The sequence below is a fragment of the Centropristis striata genome, chromosome 17, assembly GCF_030273125.1.
Source record: "Centropristis striata isolate RG_2023a ecotype Rhode Island chromosome 17, C.striata_1.0, whole genome shotgun sequence".
In the NCBI taxonomy this organism is placed as follows: Eukaryota; Metazoa; Chordata; class Actinopteri; order Perciformes; family Serranidae; genus Centropristis; species Centropristis striata.
In genome coordinates this window covers 10,969,383-10,989,853 of record NC_081533.1, presented here as the reverse complement: position 1 = coordinate 10,989,853, position 20,471 = coordinate 10,969,383, and the positions used below count along the sequence as shown (strand labels likewise).

Genomic DNA, 20,471 nt, shown 5'->3' with positions numbered 1-20,471 from the left:
AGTAAAGGAAAGAATGGTGTCAATGCATAAAAAGTACCAACAAAAACCTTAATGATCAACAACATTTGTATCTAATCTTTTCTCACAGGATCAATCACTGTTCAGCAAAATAAGCAAAAATGGAAGAAAAGGAAAAAACAAACAAACAAAAAATATTATTTTAATAATTGTCATGCACCTTGTGGGCAACCCGAAATAATTGAAAGAAATTATTTTACCGTCCATGTTGCCAACAGTCAAGTAATTCTGGAGCGACAAGTAGTCCGAGTGACATGACTGCCAGAGACTTTGTGAATATATTTCCTGTATCACCTGTTTTTTGGGGGTTTTGTTTGTTTGTTTGTCTGTACTTTGAGTGGCTCAACCACATTCCTCGAAAACAATTGTGCCCTCCTCCTGGCACAGGATGTTTTTCTCTCTCACATACAGTAAATACATTCTCTCTCTCTTCTGTTGTTCCAGTGTGTAGACGTCATTGGTTGAACAGATGAACAGATAATTTTATTTTTGTTGTATTATCATATAAAGTATCAGTTTTACATTGTTCACAGTACCAGGGTTTTTCCATCCCTGCCAACTTCCGTATGAGAACATTCTAGAGTGTTATGATTGGCTATAGTTCTCATTGCCTCACCACTGTAAAGTCTAAATTATTTATATTTAACATTTTCTGTTACTTATTTATTTTTAAGATTTAAGATTTCTTCTCCCTGCTGTGGTTGTTTGTAATTGTAGATCATTTTTTTAAACATACATTTTTTTAAACATGTCCATTTTCCTCAACAAAGTTGTTATCAAGAGTACTTGTAGCATTGCTGTATTAATTTAACCAGTGGCTAGTTAGCTGGCTAGCTCCATGCTTCATGCTACACTGGTTAAACAAAATGAGCCGAACGTAGGCGAAAAAGTTGTCACTCTTCTTGTGATATCAATAAGAGCTCCAACAATGTGAAAAGAATGTGTGCATTAAGTATTAACTTGTTTTATTTTACTTAAGTTTGCAAATTAGCTAGATGCTAGCATTGCTAGTGTCCAAGCAGCATTGAGTGAGGCAAAGGGATCCATGGAAGAAGTAGCCTTTATGTATTTTGTGTCAAAGAGCTGCTCCTTTTCATACCGTTTGAGGGTGGAGTGTCTCTGAGACAGAACTAGTCAAAATAAATTGTTTTTATCTGTTTTTGTTGGCAGCATCCACTGCAGGGAGTCACCTGTACAAGTCCACAGACTGATAACAAGTGTGATCACAGTGTGGGCAGATTACATCTTTATTTTTAATCTAAATAAATTTGATGGCAGCTTGACCAGATTCCTTCACATAGATGATGTACTGGAAGAAGTTTATTTGAGTCTCATTGAGTGACAGGAAATAGCTGACATCTACTTTTCTTGGCAGGGTTAACCTTACAGCAGAAAATGACAATTTATTCCAAAAACCTGGGCTTGTAGTTGTGTTGACAAGAAGGGAATGCTGGCAAAAAAAAGTATCATAAGGGCACAGGTGATTATCTGATTGAATAAACATCAACTATTAAATAACTATATTTTCTAAAGCAGATTAATACTCTGAGTGACGGCTACACGAACCCAAATCTGGACCAGACTTAATCTGAACTGTGAAACTAATCAGAATTGAGTATACGTTACTAAGAAAAACTTTATTTGTCGAATAATATTTTTCACAAGTTTTTATTCATTATTTATAATTGCCTTGACTACAGTTTACAGGTTATTCAATAAAATAAAATAAGAAACTGATTAGCTCAAAAATCTGAAATAAATTGAAGCTGAAAGATTAATTACATATTACATATGAATCAACATAATTGATTGTTTAGAACAAGAGTTTCTTGCAGTCTACAGGCAGATATTAAATGTTTTAAAATACATTTTCTCCCTCTTCTTCACTGAAAGACTTTTTAGTAATTTACTGTGTCATGACTGTGGTCATTATTATAGTTGTTTAGCAAACTGCGTTTACATGTGTGCCCTGTGTCTTTGTTTTCTTTTTTTTATATGCAGATTGGAGTGTGCCATAGCCGCGGTGTGATTGGAGGAGAGGTTCCACGCCTGGACCCGGATTGGCTGCAGCCGGAACCACCTGGTTTAAAGGGAGCCAAGATGGCGGCCGTCGGTGGCAGCAGGCATTTACTGATCCTCCTCGTCTCCCAACCGGTTCACACTTTTGTTTGAGTTAACTTGTGGTTTTGGATATAATTCCCTTGTTTGAGTAGTAAGGGTGGGCTGCCAGGTTTTGTTTCTCGTTTTCTCCTGTTTAAGTAGGTAGGGAGGAGGGACTTTGTAACTTTTGTTTTCTCAGGTAAATTTCTTATTTTTAAGACAGGATTGTTTTTGGCTTTAGTCCACCCCTAAGTTGAAGAATATGTTTGTATTTTCCTAAGTTCTCATTATAAATAAATATTACCTATTCTTCAAGCTAATCTTTGTTTGTGGCTACTTGGGAGATGGGGAAGATGGGGCCTTTTCATGTTGTGCTCTAGGCCCTCTAGACTGGGGCGTAACAACTGGCAGCAGCTTGCCTGCAAATGCCTTTCTTTTTTCTTTTTTACAGTTTTGGTGTGCACTTATTATTATTATTATTATTATTATTATTATTATTATCATTATTATTATTATAAGCACTTCATGATAATGCCATTAAAACAAAACTGAACTGTATTGTAATAATTTCTAGATATAAACTGTATTTCTAAAAGACAGTAGGAAAATACAGTACTTTACAGGCAAAATGCTGACACACTTTAAAACAAAAACAAGTTATTTTCCAGAAATGTACTCTTTATTTACTCTATTATTTAACAGGGTTTTTCTTGTTTTTACATTGAGTGCAAATAACATAAGGAAGGTCATTTTTTTACTTTCAGTCCAAATATTTACAATTAAATGGAAGTTAAAATCTGTACAATAATATAATGGGACAATTTTTTGTACAATATTATTCAATTGCTTAATGGCTTTGGATGTTAAATTACAGTGAATTCTGTGTAGTGATTCCCAAAACACATATCACTTTACTGAATAAAAATTAAGGTAACTTTTTGTTTGTTCACAATACTTATTGTAAAAATAAAGGGGGAAAAAAAGAAGAGAAAAAGTCTGGCAGCAAAACTTGTTTAACACTTAGCATCATGTTAAAGATAAAAAAAAAGAAAGTTATTCCACATATATATATATATACACACATATATATACATATATATACATATGTATATATATATATATATATATATATATATATATACTGTATATTGTTAGAAAAATACCTTGAGGAAAACTTGAAAATGTAATAATCTGACACCAACCAAAATCCTCACCTATTTTTTCTGCGCAGATCGTTGATGGGGAATGATGAGCAGGAGACGTCCAAGTTCTCTCACATAATTTTATTACAATACGTCAAGAAATGTGCAATACAGAGATCTCCGGGTTCAAAACTCACTTCCCTGATACACACAGACGGGTTTCAGGTCACGAAGTCTGAACCTCGTCTCTCCCTCAAACCCATTAAATACTAACAATGTTTACGAATCATGAAAGTAGATTTCTTCCAGGAAGAACCTTCTTGATCCGTTGATTCGTCAGTTAGAATCAGTACAGGGACACGTCATGTCACCGGGCAATAATCATTTCTGCCCTTCACACTGTGCTCTGACCTGCTAACAAACTTGTTATGATGAACATTCTGCCTTGTTATGTTCTACAGAGATATAACAGGAGCCAAAAGATTCTTCAATGTCTACTTGTTATTTTAAAGTTTAAAAAATATAAAACAGACAATAATATTGTTTGTGATTATAGAATCTTAATCAGTTTAAGCAAATGGAATATATGTAATTAAAGTAATCACAGTTTCTAAACCAACATTAACACACAAACATAATCATTGTATCATAATCATATCACCTGATTAATATATAAATGCATAGAGAGAGATAGTACAACCAAGGTTTAGTGGATAACCCATACATAGTGACCTTTGATGGTGACCTGCGTCACGCACAGAGACAGACAGCAGAGACAGACAAACAAATTATTTTAACAAGAGAGAATAATCAAATTATTTTAACAATATATATATATTAAAATACAGATATTTACTGAATATTATCTGTATTTAAAAAAAAAACATGAAATTTTTTTTGAGTGCATTTAATTAATTAAGATTTACACTTAAAAGTATTAAAGTGTACCACATCAATACAGTTGAATAGTTTTCAGGTTCTACTGTAAATTTACATCTCAGGCTACAGTGAAATAGTCACACCTTGTTACATGCTGTAGCCCTTTATAGGGAACTCATTGAAATACTTGGAAATTTAAATTTGTGTTATTGGAGGATATTACATTACTTTTTTCGAAAAATGTATTTTGAAAATCAAGGTCAATTGAGTTATAATTATTATTATTATTATCATTATTTTTATTATAGTGCTTGGTCTTCATCGATTGGCTGGTTCTACGACCTCACTGAAAGGCATAGGGACATTTGGATGTCCGCTGAAGTTACCAAATATGGTTCTTTGCCCAATAAAGGCTTAACTGATTTGGCTTAAATCTATTGAATCTGTCCAAAGCATCCTTTTCTTCACCACTAGATGGAGAGTCCTACATGACAGCCTTTGCTGCTCTCTCTGCTGCTTCCAGTGGTTCGTCTGCTCCCTCAGCTGCTAAATATCCTGTAAGACCTCCTGTTACCACTCACACTAAAGCTGCTACTACTGCTCCTGCTCCTATTCCCCTCACTACCACACCAAAGAAAGCTCCTAACACTGCACCTGTTGCAATACCAACCAGTTTGATCAAAATCTCCTTGGCTGTGTTGTCTTTAGCCTGCTCTCTGATCTCTTCCTTTAACATGTTTGGTGATAACTTTCTAATGCGCTCCTCCTCTTGTTGGATCATTTCCTCTGCTGCTTGTAGCATCTCATTGGTGTAGCAGCCTCCTCTGTTTGCCTCAGTTATCTCATCTATTGTCTTGAGGAGCTCCTCCACCTGGAACTTGTTGCTTCTGTATTCATCCTGCTGGTCGTTCTTCCAGTATTTATTATCAATGACATGACAGCGTCCTCCACACTTCTTAACAAGATCACTCAATGACTTATTCTTTTTAACAAAACCAATAATTTTCTGTCCATTGAGCTCGTCACCATGAGTGAAGAGAACTGTTGTGTATTTGAAGACTTCTTCAGAAAAGTATTCTTTTATTCTTGTGATAACAGCCTCTTCTTGCTCTGTGTATTTGTCCACTTTAAGCACAATGAGAAAAGCATGAGGCCCAGGAGAGCACTCTGTGATACACTTCACTATCTCAGCCTTCAGCTCCTCCTCAGGTCTGTCTGTGTCAAACAAACCAGGAGTGTCAATCAAAGTGATTCTTTTTCCGTTGACAGATCTGGTTTTTGCTTGACATTTATTTGTTTCAGAGTTGGGCGAGTCATTGATCAGGAACAGTTTTTCTCCAAATATGGTGTTAGCCAGGCTGCTTTTCCCAGCTCCAGTTTTTCACAAGACTACAATCCTCTTTGTGATGGACACTGACGAAAATAAAATCAATCATTAATACTGAGCCATTTTTTTGTACTTTTTTTTTTACACATACACTCAATTGCAATAAAATCACTTCCATGGTTGTAGAGTATTTGTGTTGCCAAACTTTTCATAAAACTCCATATTTCCATGAGAGTTAGAATAGAATAAACAAATAAAACATTTATATTTAACCTCTCATCATATATTTCCCACCTTCAGACATCCCTGCAGCAGTATTTCATTCTCTCTGTTCTCATCAGGTGAAATGAAGAGAATATTAAATTAAACTTGTCTGGTGGCCAAAATCTCTTTTCAAACTAGATCTGTGCTGCCATCTAGACGTTGCTGTAATGTAGTGCACAGCTTTGTGCTTTTTGGGTAATTCATTTTTCTGTTTGTGTTTATTTATTTACTATCTTGCTTAATATTTTATAGCACCTGACATTACTGTCAGCAACAGTCTTCTGAGATACAGCTGACTGGGACTATTCTGCAGAAATGTTACCGGCCAGATGAATGCTGCAGTTTACAAGAACTGATTTGATTACAATGTTTGTAGATGTATTTTAAATTTGAGTTTATTTATATTTGTTGAACTTAAGTGCTGATACAGAATTATTTCTACTCTTGAAAAGAAAGAATATCAAATCAGATTGATTTTAATAACTTCAATGTTTTTATTATTGATAAAAATAAAGTATTTGCTCTGGACTTGATTTAGCTGGGTAATCAATATTAGATTAATCGGATCAGAAACGTAATCATCCATATAAAAGATTTGACAAGTTAAACATGAATCTAGTGCATCAGCAGTTTAGCCAACCAGTTTATGCTCTTTTGATTTCAGAGCAGCATCAATGAATGACTCTGCCCATTGCTCATGGCAGTTATGTATAACTTTATGTTATTACTATATGTTTCTGCAGAGTACCAGCATTGACAACATTATTATTCCTAAAAATCTGTTTTGAACAGAAAAATGTCTTTCTCCTTTTCTCTGAAATGCCCATTTGTTACCCCTCTGTATCCCCACAGGTTTTGTCTTCCTTCATGTATAAAAACATACACAAGAGATCAATTACAAAAAATCCTCATTGGTCAAAAATCAGTTAACACTTGAAACTGTATTAGCATACAGTGAAGAATGGTTGAATACATAAAAAGGCACCAACAAGCTCATTAATGATCAACAAGGTAAGGTAGGTTAGGTAAGAATGGTGTCAATTCCTAAAAAGGCGTCAACTAGCACATTAATGATCATGAACATTTGTATTTAAACAGTACCAATCAATGATCAGCAAATCAAAATGAGAAAGAGAAAACAGACTGCTATCCTGACAGAAATAACTGAAAGGAATGAATTTACCGTTCATGATGTCAACAGTCAACTAACTCTGGAGTGACAAATAGTCCGAGTGACACGACTGCCAGAGACTTTGTGAATATATTTCCTGTTTCTGGCTCGACAGCATTCCTCAGAAACTTCATCATCAATTGTGCCCTCCTCCTGGCACGGGATGTTTATGTCTCTCTTACTAAATCTGTTCCATAAATTGTTAATTCAAACTGTAAATATGAACAAATATTCACTTTATCTTACACAAATATTCCATATTAGTGGGGCTTCATGGGAACAGGGTGATGTCATGTCCTACTGCTCCAATCACAATTTAGCTGATGACACAAACCAGCTGATGCTGCTGCAGAGATTCCATCCATCTATCCATCCATCCATCCATCCATCCATTCTCGTCCGCTTATCCAGGGCCGGGTCGCGGGGGCAGCAGGCTAAGCAGGGCATTCCAGATGTCCCTCTCCCCAGCCACAACGTCCAGCTCCTCCTGGGGGACCCCGAGGCGTTCCCAGGCCAGGAGAGAGATATAATCCCTCCACCGTGTTCTGGGTCTTCCCCGGGGCCTCCTACCAGTTGGACGTGCCCGGAACACCTCTAACGGGAGGCGCCCGGGAGGATCCTTACCAGATGCCCAAACCACCTCAACTGGCTCCTTTCGACGCGAAGGAGCAGCGGCTCTACTCCGAGCTCCCTCCGGATGTCTGAGCTCCTCACCCTATCTCTAAGGCTGAGCCCAGCCACCCTACGGAGGAAGCTCATTTCAGTCGCTTGTATCCGCGATCTTGCTCTTTCGGTCACTACCCAAAGCTCCTGACCATAGGTGAGGGTTGGAACATAGATGGACCGGTAAGTCGAGAGCTTTGCCTTCAGGCTCAGCTCCTTCTTCACGACGGTCCGGTACAACGCCCACATCACTGCTGACGCCGCACCAAACCGCCTGTCCATCTCACGTTCCATTCTACCCTCACTCGTGAACAAGACCCCGAGATACTTGAACTCCTTCGCTTGAGGCAGTACCTCTCTCCCCACCCAGAGGGGGCAGTCCACCGTTTTCCGGCAGAGAACCATGGCCTCAGACTGCAGAGATTCATTTTTTTTAAATCCTTGAATTGCCCCTGTTACAAATATCTACAAACATATACAGGTATTCTGTGAATGAGTTTTTGTTAATTATGCAGGATTTCTTCATATCAACAGGACATCTAATTTCAACATTTTAGAAGCTGCATATTTCCCACCACAGTAGCATGAGGTTTCTTGTTAATCTACAGGTTTCAGAAAATCATACAGAATACATGGAAGAAGTCTTTATGCATTTTGTGTCAAAGAGCTGCTCATTTTCATACCTTTTAAGGGTGGAGTGTCTCTGAAACAGAACTAGTCAAGAGGAATTGTTTTAATCTGTTTTTATTGTCAGCATCCACTGCAGGGAGTCACCTGTACAAGTTTACAGACTGAAAACAATTGTGATGACGCTGTGGGCAGAAAACATCTTTATTTTTCATCTAAACATGTTCAGCAGCAGCTTGACCAGATTCCTTCACGTACATGATTTACTGGAAGTCTATTTGAGTCTCTTTGAGTTCATTTGAGAAGCATAAAATAAGAGGCTAGCCTTTCAATTAAAATATGTGGCTGCATCTTATTAAAAGCATAGCTAAAATCGGCAAGTAAAAGTCCTGCATGGGATTTGGGTTGTTCTAAAATAAAGAGATTAGCGTCCTCCACACCTTTACCCGCTTGGTATGCAAATTGGAGTGGATCCAGTTTGACTGCAGTTAGTGTGATGACTTCCTCCTTCAGGATTTTTTCAAAGCTTTTCATTACCAGGGAGGTGATATCAATCGGTCTGTCATCATTAAGTTCTTTGGGGTGTTTTGATTTGGGGATTGGTATGATGGTGGATTGTTTCCATACAGATGGTATCTGACCACTGTCTGCACACATTTGAAAAAGAGTTGTGAAAATTTCTGATTGGCGCAACAGCGCAGTGTGCGTCCACATATAGCATCAGGGCCAGCAGCCTTTGCTATTTTTGTGTTTTTAAAAAGGTTTGTGACCTGTTTCTTCAAAATCTCCATGTCATTTTGGGGTGTCAGTGACTCTCCTAAGTTAGAGACATCGTCTGACACGGGCCTTTCAAATCTGGAGAAGAACAGGTTAAAAGCATCTGGCAAGTCAGCATCGTCCACACCAGTCACCCTGGTGAGTTGTCTGGTTTCACTGGTGGGCTTATTAATAGCTGCCATAGATTTTATTCCTTGCCAGGCTGCCTTAAGGTCCCCACCGTTGTATTGATTTTCAGTTTTCCTTCTGTACTGTACTGTTGCCTTCCTGATTTCATTTTTTTACTTCTCTGGATACTGCTTTCTTCTCCAAGAGGTCCACACTGTAAAATGTCTTTCTTTTTGTTAATAACGCTTTTGAGTTCCTTAGTTACCCATGGCTTGTTGTTTGGGTAAATGATGACTTTTTTTGTTGGGATGACTTTATCAACACAATAAGAAATATAAGCAGACACTGTGTGAGTTATTTCATTTATGTCATCACAAGCATTGTAACCTTAAACCGTCCATTTAAAAATACTAGGGCCGGGACTTTAAAGTTGACGCATTTTAATCACACTTATTTTTGCACCTCGGAACGTTTCTCACTGGATGAGTTTCAGGCGGACCGATTATACTGGAGCACCAACTAGCGTTCATGAGTTCAGACAACAACAAACCACAGTGAACATGAACGAAGAAGCTGATGAGACCGATTTGGTTGGCCCTGTGGATGAATAGAAGGGATTGAGGTCAATCACTGGCACTTTTTTGAAATTTTATTTTAAATGGTACACTTTATGTTGAACTATGTATTATGTTGTTGGTGCAACTGGCACTTTATGTTGAACTCTTTATTGTTTTGGCCAAGGTTATTAAGAGAGTTGGACTGAAATTAATTAGATTTTTTTAAACCAGCTGTTGGTAAATCAACAAAGTCTGTTCTGGCCTCTGAAGCAACAGAGAGATGTTTTCTAATAGTCAGGGTTTCCAATGTTCTGAATGTACTTGAAAGTATTGTGTTTTACTTAAAAAACCAAAGTATTATAGTTTATAGAAGGTCTATGTACCTATAGGCTACCTGAATTTCTGAAATGTACTATATTTCTAAATATGCTATTGCTACACTTAATGGCAAAAATTGCACTGTTCTGTTGGACTTGAACAAAAATAAACAACATTATATTCAGTCATTATTCAATGGTATACTTAAAATCCATGTGAAAAAAATTACTTCTCACTGTTCTCAGGTCAAATATTTATATGCGATTAAAATGCGATTAATTTCGATTAATTAATTACAAAGCCTTTAATTAATTTGACTAATTTTTTTAATCGTGTCCCGGCCCTAAAAAATACATAATATTATATTCCACTCCTTACACAAGAAATATTTCAGCTGTACATTTAAAAGAAACCTATTCCAAACAACCTTGGGGGTTGTCGCTGTGTTGACAAGAAGGGAATGTTATGCAAAACAAAAATGTTACTTCAGGCAGGGCTGGACTGGGACAAAAAATCGGCTTGTGTCTTGTACACTGTTTGTACACGAGACACCCCTCTTTCTATACATGATACATTGATGTTGTCAAATTAAGTTAATAATTAAGTTAATTAATTATTAACCTGACTTCATGATATTTGAGCCAGGCAGTGAACCATTTATCGCTTCTAACCGCATGTTTGCCGGTTGCTGCCATCCACCTCTCTCGCCTAATTCCCTGAAGGCACCTCCATCATCACTTGCCGGTGTTGCGCCCTGGTGCCGTGCTGAGTCAGCTCCAGCTGCTGCAGCACTAAACATTTCAGGTAGTTTAGTGCATTTTGCAGCATCTGCCTGAAGGGATTGTCGTTTGTTTTTCTCATAATTTCTCTGCTACTTCTATGCATTTCTTTTACATTTTTATTTTCTGGCTGTGCCGTGACTAACTGATTAATTGACAGCCAATGGGCCAAAGGAGGATGGCTCTGGGCCCTCGCTCTACCTGTTTATTTTATAGACCATTGGCCAATGAGTCTACAAAAACCAAAGTTGTTTGGCCAAAAAGACCTGTCAGGCCGTAACGTCACTGGATGATTAACAGCAGAAGGGGCCAAGGAGGAGGGGGCCTTGGCCTTCGGCCCTCCCTCGACCTGTTTTATTGGTCATTGGGCAATCAGTAAACCAAAAAATTAATTAAAAATTAAAAAATTACATTTATTTTATTGTTGTTTCAAGTCGTTTAGCCCAAAAGACCTGCCGGCCCACCGGGCATTTGCTCAGTATGTCAGATGGCCAGTCCAGCCCTACCTTCAGGGCACAAGACGGTTATCTGATTGAATAAACTTTAACTATTAAATAACTATATTTTTTAAAGCATATTTATACTAGATACCAAATATGGACAAGACTTCATTTGAACTGTGAAATCAACCAGAATTGAGTGTTACGTTACGGGGAAAAAAACTTAATTTGCTCAAATAATATTTTTCACAAGTTTCTTTTTATTCATAGTTCATAATATTACAGACACAAAATACAGAATAAAAAAATGACATAGAACATCTTTGGCAACAGGAAACAGTGTACACTGGTTCGATTTAAACAATTCTTAAGATTTGAATCTATAAATTGTGTTAAAAATGTTTATCTCATTGATTACAGTTTACAAGTTATGCACTTGACAGCATATGAAATGAGACACTCTGGTTAGCTCATAAAACAGAAATAAGTTGAAGCTGAAAGAATAATTACATATTACATGTGATTCAACATAATTGGATTGTTCACAACAAGATTTTCTCCCATCTACAGACAGATATGACTTTTAATAAATTCTCTCACTCTTCTTCACTGATCTTGTGAAAAGTGGCTGGTTAATATGTAAAAGAAAAATAAAGACATGCATCAAATTCAGAATATTGACAAAAACAAACATTTTTAACATAAAACATACTATCTTAGTACAGTTTTCAATTAAGAATACATCAGTATAGTATCTCATTGTTTGTTGAAGAAAGCATCCTTCTGATTGCCTGTGCATAGTCATATTGATGTACATCAACATAAAAAGTTGCTCTGTTTTCATTTCAGCGCTCTCTGAAGTCTTTTTAATATCAGTATCCAAAAACCCATGCAGGTAAGGCCCTAATATCTCCAATTGAAGTGTAAGGTCTTAAAAACATAAGGAGCAAGATTATTGAATTGTTAAAGTGCATCAGATATATAAGATGTAGTTAAATTTTTAAGTAAAAGTGTAAAATAACTCTGAAACAACATGTATTGTAGGGTTATACCACAAATAAATTCAACTTCTGTGAGAAAAAACCAACAAGGGAGTGAGGGAAATGTCTTAATAAGGCAAAATGAAAAGAAACAACAATACATGCTCTTTTAAATACAATGCATGGAAACTAAACCACCACTGCTGAGCAGCTGACTGAAAATAACTAACTCAAGGAGCATAATATAGCCTGAATAAACAAAAATGGCTGTCAATGAAGCCTTTAATTAACACAAAGAGCTGGGTTCAACAATGACCCAAGGCAAAGAACCATCACACTGGGAAACAATAACAATGATACTAAATGCAGGAAATGAAGTCAGCACAGAGCGCTGGAACCCAACTGCATATATAAGCCTCCCACAGCTGGTCCAAATCAGGGGACAGACACATCTGACCTGCACTGAGGTGATCACTGACCCACACTCATGAGTGGCAAGTGTCAGTTTTACTCATAGTTTGTTGATTGTATGTTTTCATGAACGCTTTTACTTGATCTAAAATAAATAGGGCTCCATCCCAGACAGCCTTTGCTGCCTTCTGTCCTCCTTCCTGTACTGTCTCTGCATCCTCAGCTGCATAATATCCTGTAACACCTCCAGTCACCGCTCCCGTTGCAGCTGCCACTGCAGCTGCCACTTTAAGGTTGGGTAAAAGAGACCAACCAACTCCTCCTCCTGCTGCTGCTGCTCCTCCTGCTTCTGCTGCTTCTCCTCCTGTTATTTCTGTAAGTGCTCTTTCTGCCACTACCACTCTTTCACATATTTTTAATAATGGTATTGCTAGCTCCTTTAAAAGTGTACCCACAACTACAGCACTCACAACCACACCAAACAAAGCTCCTAACAATGCACCTGTTGTGATACCTGCTAGTCTGATTAAAATCTTGATCAATCTTGATGTGTTGAGTCTAGCCTGTCCTCTGATCTCTTCCTCTGACATGTTTGGTGATGACTTTCTAATGTGCTCCTCCTCTTGTTGGATCAGTTTCTCCCATGCTTGTAGCATCTCATTGGTGTAGCAGCCTCCTCTGTTTGCCTCAGTTATCTCATCTATTGTCTTGAGGAGCTCCTCCACCTGGAACTTGTTGCTTCTGTATTCATCCTGCTCGTCGTTCTCCCAGTTTTTATTATCAATGACATGACAGCTGCCTCCACACTTCTCAACAAGATCACTCAATGACTTATTCTTTCTGACAAAATCCATAATTGTCTGTCCATCACTGAGCTGGTCACCATGAGTGAAGACAGCTGTTGCATATTTGAAGACTTCTTCAGAAAAGTATTGGCTTATTCTTGTGATGACATCCTGTTCTTGCTTTGTGAATCTCTCCACTTTAAGCACAATGAGAAAAGCATGAGGCCCAGGAGCGCACTCTGTGATACACCTCACTATCTCAGCCTTCAGCTCCTCCTCAGGTATGTCTGTGTCAAAGAAACCAGGAGTGTCGATCAAAGTGATTCTTCTTCCGTTGACAGATTTGGTTTCTGCTTGACATTCTCTTGTTTCAGAGCTGGCAGTGTCACCGATCTTGAACAGTTCTTTCCCAAATATGGTGTTAGCCACACTGCTTTTCCCAGCCCCAGTTTTTCCCAAGATCACAATCCTCTTTGTGTCGGACACTGAAAGAAAAAAAAGTCCATCACTCACACTGTGCAATTGTTTAACAACTTTTTTTACACACACACACTCAATAACAATAAAATCACTTCCATGGTTGTAGAGTATTTGTGTTGCCAAACTTTTCATAAAACTCCATATTTCCATGAGAATTAGAATAGAATATACAAATAAAACTTTTATATTTCAACCTCATCATAGATTTCCCACCTTCAGACATCCCTGCAGCAGCATTTTTTTCTCTCTGCTCTCATCAGGTGGTGAAATGAGAGAATATTAGATTTAAACTTGTCTAGTGGCCAAAATCTCTTTTCTTACTAACTAGATCTGTGCTGCCATCTAGACGTTGCAGTAATGTAGTGCACAGCTTGGTACTTTTTAAATAATAAATATGTTTTAGCACCTCACATAACTGTCAGCAACAGTCTTCTCAGATACAGCTGACTGAAACTATTCTGCAGAAATGTTACTGGCCAGATGAATGCTGCATTTTACAAGAACTGATTATATTACTGTAGTTGTAGATGTTTTTTAAAGAGTTTATTTTTATTTGATGCACTGATACAGAATTATTTCTACTTTTAAAAAAGACGAGTTGGGAGTGCTTGGTAAATAATATAGTCTTAGTATGTCTGACTACCAGGTAACACTGGTGACACCAACTACAGGGCAAATTTAATGTCACATTAGATTGATTTTAATAACTTTGATGTTTTCATTATTTATAAAAATGAAAGTTTTGATATGGACTTGGTATAGTCGGGTAATTAATGTTAGGTTAATCAGATCATGGGCAAAACAATGTAATGATTTCCTATAAAGGATTTAAGTTAAACATGAATCTAGTGCAGCTGCAGTTTAGCCAATGTTTATGCTCTTTGGATTACAGAGCAACAGAAATGAGTGACTCTGCCTGTTGCTCTTGGCAGTTTTGTATTCCTATATAGGTTTCTGTTGCATTGACAACAGCATTATTCCTAAAACAAAATCTGTTTTGGACAGAAAAATGTCTTTCTCCTTTCCTCTGAAATGCCCATTTGTTACCCTCTTCATCCCCACAGGTATTGTTTTCCTTCATGTATAAAAAACATACACAACAATTACAAAAAAAATCCTCATTGGTCAGAAAGCAGTTAAACTGTATTAGCATAAAGGGAAGAATGGTTGAATACATAAAAAGGCACCAACAAGCACATTAATCATCAAGAATATCTAAACTTTCCTGACAAATGAGAAGTCTAAGTTTATCCTCTGCACTGTAAAAACTATTATTTAAATAACTTAATGAGCAACCCTGACAGAAATAACTGAAAGAAATGAATTTACCGTCCATGTTGTCAACAGTGAAGTAACTTTGTAGCAACAAATAGTCCGAGTGACACGACTGCCAGAGACTTTGTGAATATGTTTCCTGTATCACCTGTTGTTTTTTTTATACCTTGACACTCAGCAGTGGCTGGGCTACATTCCTCAGAAACCTCATAAACAATTGTGTCCTCCTCCTGGCACAGGAGGTTTTCCTCTCTCTTACTTAATCTGTTCCATAAACTGTTAATTCAAACAGTAAATATCCAACTATTCCATGGTGGGGCTTCAGGGGAAAAGGGTGATGTCATGTCCTACTGCTCCAATCAGAATTTAAACCCCTAAATGATTGAATTACCTTTAAGCCCCACAAAGTGCATACCCCTGACCTGAGTTTGGATTAGCAGTTAAGGACAATGAATGAATGAATGAATGGACGTAACTCCAGTTCTATGAACATGAATATGTGCGTAGTCCTCCAGGTACTGTGCTGAATTCATTTTCAATAATACATCTACACAAATACATAAAGCAAGCATATTTATCCACTCTAATATTGGGAAGAGTATATATAAGAAAAATCAGCCTTTTAAGTACATTTTGAATGGATAAAAAGTGCAATTAATATGTGTTACATCTGTGGTTAAGTATGTATTGATTGACAGTTAGGTTGGGATGATAGTGACATGTCCTCATCAGTAACCTGAGCGCCTGTTTGTCTCAGATACAGTGAATAAGTTTCCTCTCTCTTTAAAGAAATCTCTACTGTTGTTCCAGTAAATAGATGTAATTAGATTCCAACAGTTTGTATTTTTTTATTTTTGTTGTTTCATCATGTAAAATCCCAGATTTATATTGTATATTTCACATTTTCACAGGCCCATTCACATTAGAGGGAAAACATTGTAACTACAAATCAGGAGCGTGTCTAGCGAGAGTGAGGGGCTGAATATGATTGCCCTCACTCAACGCCATTGGACGAGAGAACCAGGGGTGATTCCAAATCATCTTCAAGAGCCTAAAATGTGCCCAATGTTTTTGAAGTCAATTTCCATCTCTGTATTTATTTCTGATATAATTTACTGATCTCCAATGCTCCCCCGATAATCCTGGAATTGCCCCTGTTACAAATATCTACAAACATATACAGGCATCCTGTGAATGAGTTTTTGTTATTTATGCAGGATTTCTTCATATCAACAGGACATCTAATTTCAACATTTTAGAAGCTGCATATTTCCCACCACAGTAGCATGAGGTGTCTTGTTAAACTACAGGTTTCAGAATATCATACAGAATACATGGAAGAAGTCTTTATGCTATTTGTTTTAAAGAGCTGCTCCCTTTCATACCTCTTGAGGGTGGAGTGTCTCTGAGACAGAACTAGTCAAGAGGAATTGTTTTTCTCTGTTTTTATTGGCAGCATCCACTGCAGGGAGTCACCTGTACATGTTCACAGGCTGAAAACAAGTGAGATGACGCTGTGGCCTGTAGGTAGATTACTTCTTTATTTTTAATCTAAACAGGTTCAACAGCAGCTCTACCACTTTCCTTTAGAATCTGTTCTGCCCTCCTTCAAGTACATGATTTACTGGAAGTCTATTTGAGTCTCTTTGAGTGACAGGAAATAGCTGACATCCAGTTTTCTTGGCAGGGTTAACCTTAAACTGTCCATGTAAAAATACATAAAGTTATATTCCACTCCTTACTCAAGAAATATTTCAGCTGTAAATGTAAAAGAAACATATTCCCAACAACCTTGGGGGTTGCAGTTGTGTTGACAAGAAGGGAATGTTAGGCAAAAATAAAAAGTGTTCCTTTAGGGCAGAGGATAGTTATCTGAATGAATAAACTTTAACTAGTAAATAACTAAGAAGATTAATACTAGATACCAAATGCTCAAAAACATATTTTTACAAGTTTCTTTTTATTCATATTTCATAAAATTACAGACACAAATACACAACAAAAATTATATAGAACATCTTTGGCAACAGGAAACAGTGTACACTGGTTTGATTTAAACAATTTTTTAAGATTTGAATCTATAAATTGTGTTAAAAATGTTTTATCTCATTGATTACAGTTTACAGGTTATGCACTTGACAGCATATGAAATAAGACACTCTGTGGTTAGCTCATAAAACAGAAATAAGTTGAAGCTGAAGGAATAATTACATATTACATGTGATTCAACATAATTGGATTGATCACAACAAGATTTTCTCCCATCTATAGACGGATATGACTTTGTAATAAATTAAATTCAGAATATTGACAAAAACAAACTTTTCAGTTTTAATATAAAATATTCTGTCTCAGTACAGTTTTCAATTAAATACATCAGTGTAATATCCAATTGTTTAATTTACTTTTCATAATAAGGATTGTATTATAATGTAAAATATTGTTGAAAAAAGCATCCTTCTGATTACCCGTGTATAGTCATATATCCATGTCACAATATACAGGGATATATGACTGTTTCATGATAAATTCTCCTCCTCATGGCTCTTAACTTTCTTAACTTTAGGTGTGATAATCAGTCATAACAGCCTCTTCTACCATTTCTGCTGTTCCCTGTGGTGTGCCTGCTCCCTCACTTTGAATATAGTCTATCAAACCTCCAATCACAGCTCCAACAGCAGCAAATATTGCTACACCTGGTACTGATCCACTCAATGCTAACCCACAAAAAGCTGCGATCAATGCCCCTTTTGTAAAACCTGCTAGTTTGATCGTATACTTCTCAGATACTCTGCCCTTAGCCTGCTCTCTGATCTCTTCCTCTGACATGTTTGGTGATAACTTTCTAATGCGCTCCTCCTCTTGTTGGATCATTTCCTCTGCTGCTTGTAGCATCTCATTGGTGTAGCAGCCTCCTCTGTTTGCCTCAGTTATCTCATCTATTGTCTTGAGGAGCTCCTCCACCTGGAACTTGTTGCTTCTGTATTCATCCTGCTGGTCGTTCTTCCAGTATTTATTATCGACTACGTGGCAGCGGCCTCCACACTTCTTCACCACATCACTCAAAAGCTGATTCTGGTGGACAAACTCCATAATGGTCTGTCCTTCACAGAGCTGGTCACCATGAGTGAAGAGAACTGTTGCGTATTTAAAGACTTCTTCAGAAAAGTATTCTTTTATTTTATTGATGACATCCTGTTCTTGCTTTGTGAATTTCTCCACTTTAAGCACAATGAGAAAAGCATGAGGCCCAGGAGCGCACTCTGTGATACACCTCACTATCTCAGCCTTGAGCTCCTCCTCAGGTCTGTCTGTGTCAAAGAAACCAGGAGTGTCGATCAGAGTGATGCTTTGTCCGTTGACAGATTTGTTTTTTGCTTGACATTTATTTGTTTCAGAGTTGGGCGAGTCACTGATCAGGAACAGTTTCTGTCCTAATATGGTGTTAGCCATTCTGCTTTTCCCAGCTCCAGTTTTTCCCAAGATGACAATCCTCTTTCTGTTAGACACTTAAAGAAAAAAAAAATCCATTACTAATACTGTGGAATATTTTAGTACTTTTTTCCCCACAGGTCTATGACGATTAAATAAATGACTGCCTTGGCTAGTATTTGTTTTTGTAAACTTTTAATAAAACTCAATATTTCCATGGGAATAAGAATAGAATATAAAAATAAAACTTTTATATTTAACCTCTCATCATAAATTTCCCACCTTCAGACATCCCTGCAGCATTTATTTCTCTCTACTTTCATCAGGTGGTGAAATGGAGAGAATATTAGATTTAAACTTTCTCCTGGCCAAAATCTCTTTTCAAACTACATTCCTCAGCAACCTCATAAACAATTGTGCCCTCCTCCTGGCACAGGAGGTTTTCCTCTCTCTTACTAAATCTGTTCCATAAACTGTTAATTCAAACAGTAAATATTCACAAATATTCCAATTTATTTTCCACAACTATTCCATATTGGTGGGGCTTCAGGGGAAAAGGGTGATGTCATGTCCTACTGCTCCAATCAGAATTTAGCTGATGACACAAACCAGCTGGTGCTGCTGCAGAGATTCATTTTAATTTCAGAAAATATGAGTAGATACTTGCACATGGTTTGTCTGAATTTAAACCCCTAAAGGGTTGAATTACCTTCAAGCCCCACAAAGGGCATAATCCTGAGTTTGGATTAGCAGTTAAGGATAATAAATGAATGAATGGACGTAACTCCAGTTGTATGAACATGAATATGTGTGTAGCCCTCTAAGTACTGTGCTGTATTAATTTACAATAATACATCTACATACAAATATATAAAGCAAGCCTATTTATCCACTCTAATGTTGGTCAGGGTATTAAATATTAGAAAAATCAGCCTTTTATTTTGAATGGATAAAAAAAAGCAATTAATTTGTGTTAAATCTGTGGTTAAGTATGGATTGATTGACAGTTAGATTGGGATGACAGTGCCTAAGACATGTCAGTAACCTCAAAGACTGTTTGTCTCAGATACAGTAAAAAAAGAAAAAAAAAGAAATCTCTACTGTTGTTCCAGTGAATAGACGTAATTGGATTCCAACAGTTTGTATTTTTTTTTATTTTTGTTGTATCATCATGTAAAATCTCAGATTTACATTGTATATTTCACATTTTTCACAGGCCCATTCACATTAGAGGGAAAACATTGTCGCTACAAATCAGGAGCGTGTCTAGCAAGACTGAGGGGCTGAATATGATTGCTCTTACTCAATGCCATTGAGAACCAGGGGTGATTCCAAATCATACCATTAAATGCTAAATGAACTGCACTTATATAGCGCTTTTATCCAAAGCGCTTTACACTACAGACTGCCCTCATTCATCCGTTCACACACACATTCATACTGTTGGCCGAGGCTATCCTGCCACCATTGGGAATTCATCTGAGGGCCATTTGGGGTTCAGTATCTTCCCAAGGATACTTCGACCTGTAGGATCGAACCACCGACCTTCCGATCGGTGGGGGACGGCTCTACCAACGGAGCCCCAGCCGATTTTCTGATATAATTTACTGATCTCAAATGCTCTCCAATGCTCCCTCCAAAATCCTGGAATTGCCCCTGTTACAAATATCTACAAACATATATAGGCATCCTGTGAATGAGTTTTTGTTAATTATGCAGGATTTCTTCATATCAACAGGACATTTAATTTCAACATAACTACAGGGTTACAGAATATCATACAGAATAAATGGAAGAAGTCTTTATACTATTTGTGTCAAAGAGCTGCTCCTTTTCATACCTCTTGAGGGTGGAGTGTCTCTGAGACAGAGCTAGTCAAGAGAAATTGTTTTTATCTGTTTTATTGGCAGCATCCACTGCAGGGAGTCACCTGTACAT

The 20,471-nt window shown here is 37.2% G+C and overlaps 2 protein-coding genes and 1 pseudogene across 2 annotated transcripts; all 3 read right to left on the bottom strand.

Moving 5' to 3' along the window:
- Nucleotides 1-4,623: 4,623 nt before the first annotated feature.
- On the bottom strand, nucleotides 4,624-5,770 carry LOC131990183 (GTPase IMAP family member 7-like; annotated as a pseudogene).
- A 4,889-nt stretch (nucleotides 5,771-10,659) lies between these two features.
- On the bottom strand, nucleotides 10,660-15,162 carry LOC131990182 (GTPase IMAP family member 7-like). The gene is made up of 3 exons (XM_059355580.1): nucleotides 15,156-15,162; nucleotides 13,013-13,879; nucleotides 10,660-10,742 (listed from the first exon to the last, which is right to left on the bottom strand). The coding sequence occupies exons 1-3, from the start codon at nucleotides 15,160-15,162 to the stop codon at nucleotides 10,660-10,662; spliced, it is 957 nt and encodes a 318-aa protein (XP_059211563.1).
- A 2,499-nt stretch (nucleotides 15,163-17,661) lies between these two features.
- On the bottom strand, nucleotides 17,662-18,611 carry LOC131989941 (GTPase IMAP family member 7-like; the record flags this gene model as incomplete). Its single annotated transcript, XM_059355325.1, has 1 exon — nucleotides 17,662-18,611. A coding segment is annotated over one exon (948 nt), but the record flags the coding sequence as incomplete, so codon positions are not given.
- Between the last annotated feature and the right edge of the window lie 1,860 nt (nucleotides 18,612-20,471).

Coding starts and splice junctions, on each gene's coding strand:
- LOC131990182 (XM_059355580.1), bottom strand. Junction 10,743..13,012: donor TGTGAGTGCTGTAGTTGTGG/GTACACTTTTAA, acceptor TGAAATGTTTAG/TGCTGCAGCAGCTGGAGCTG.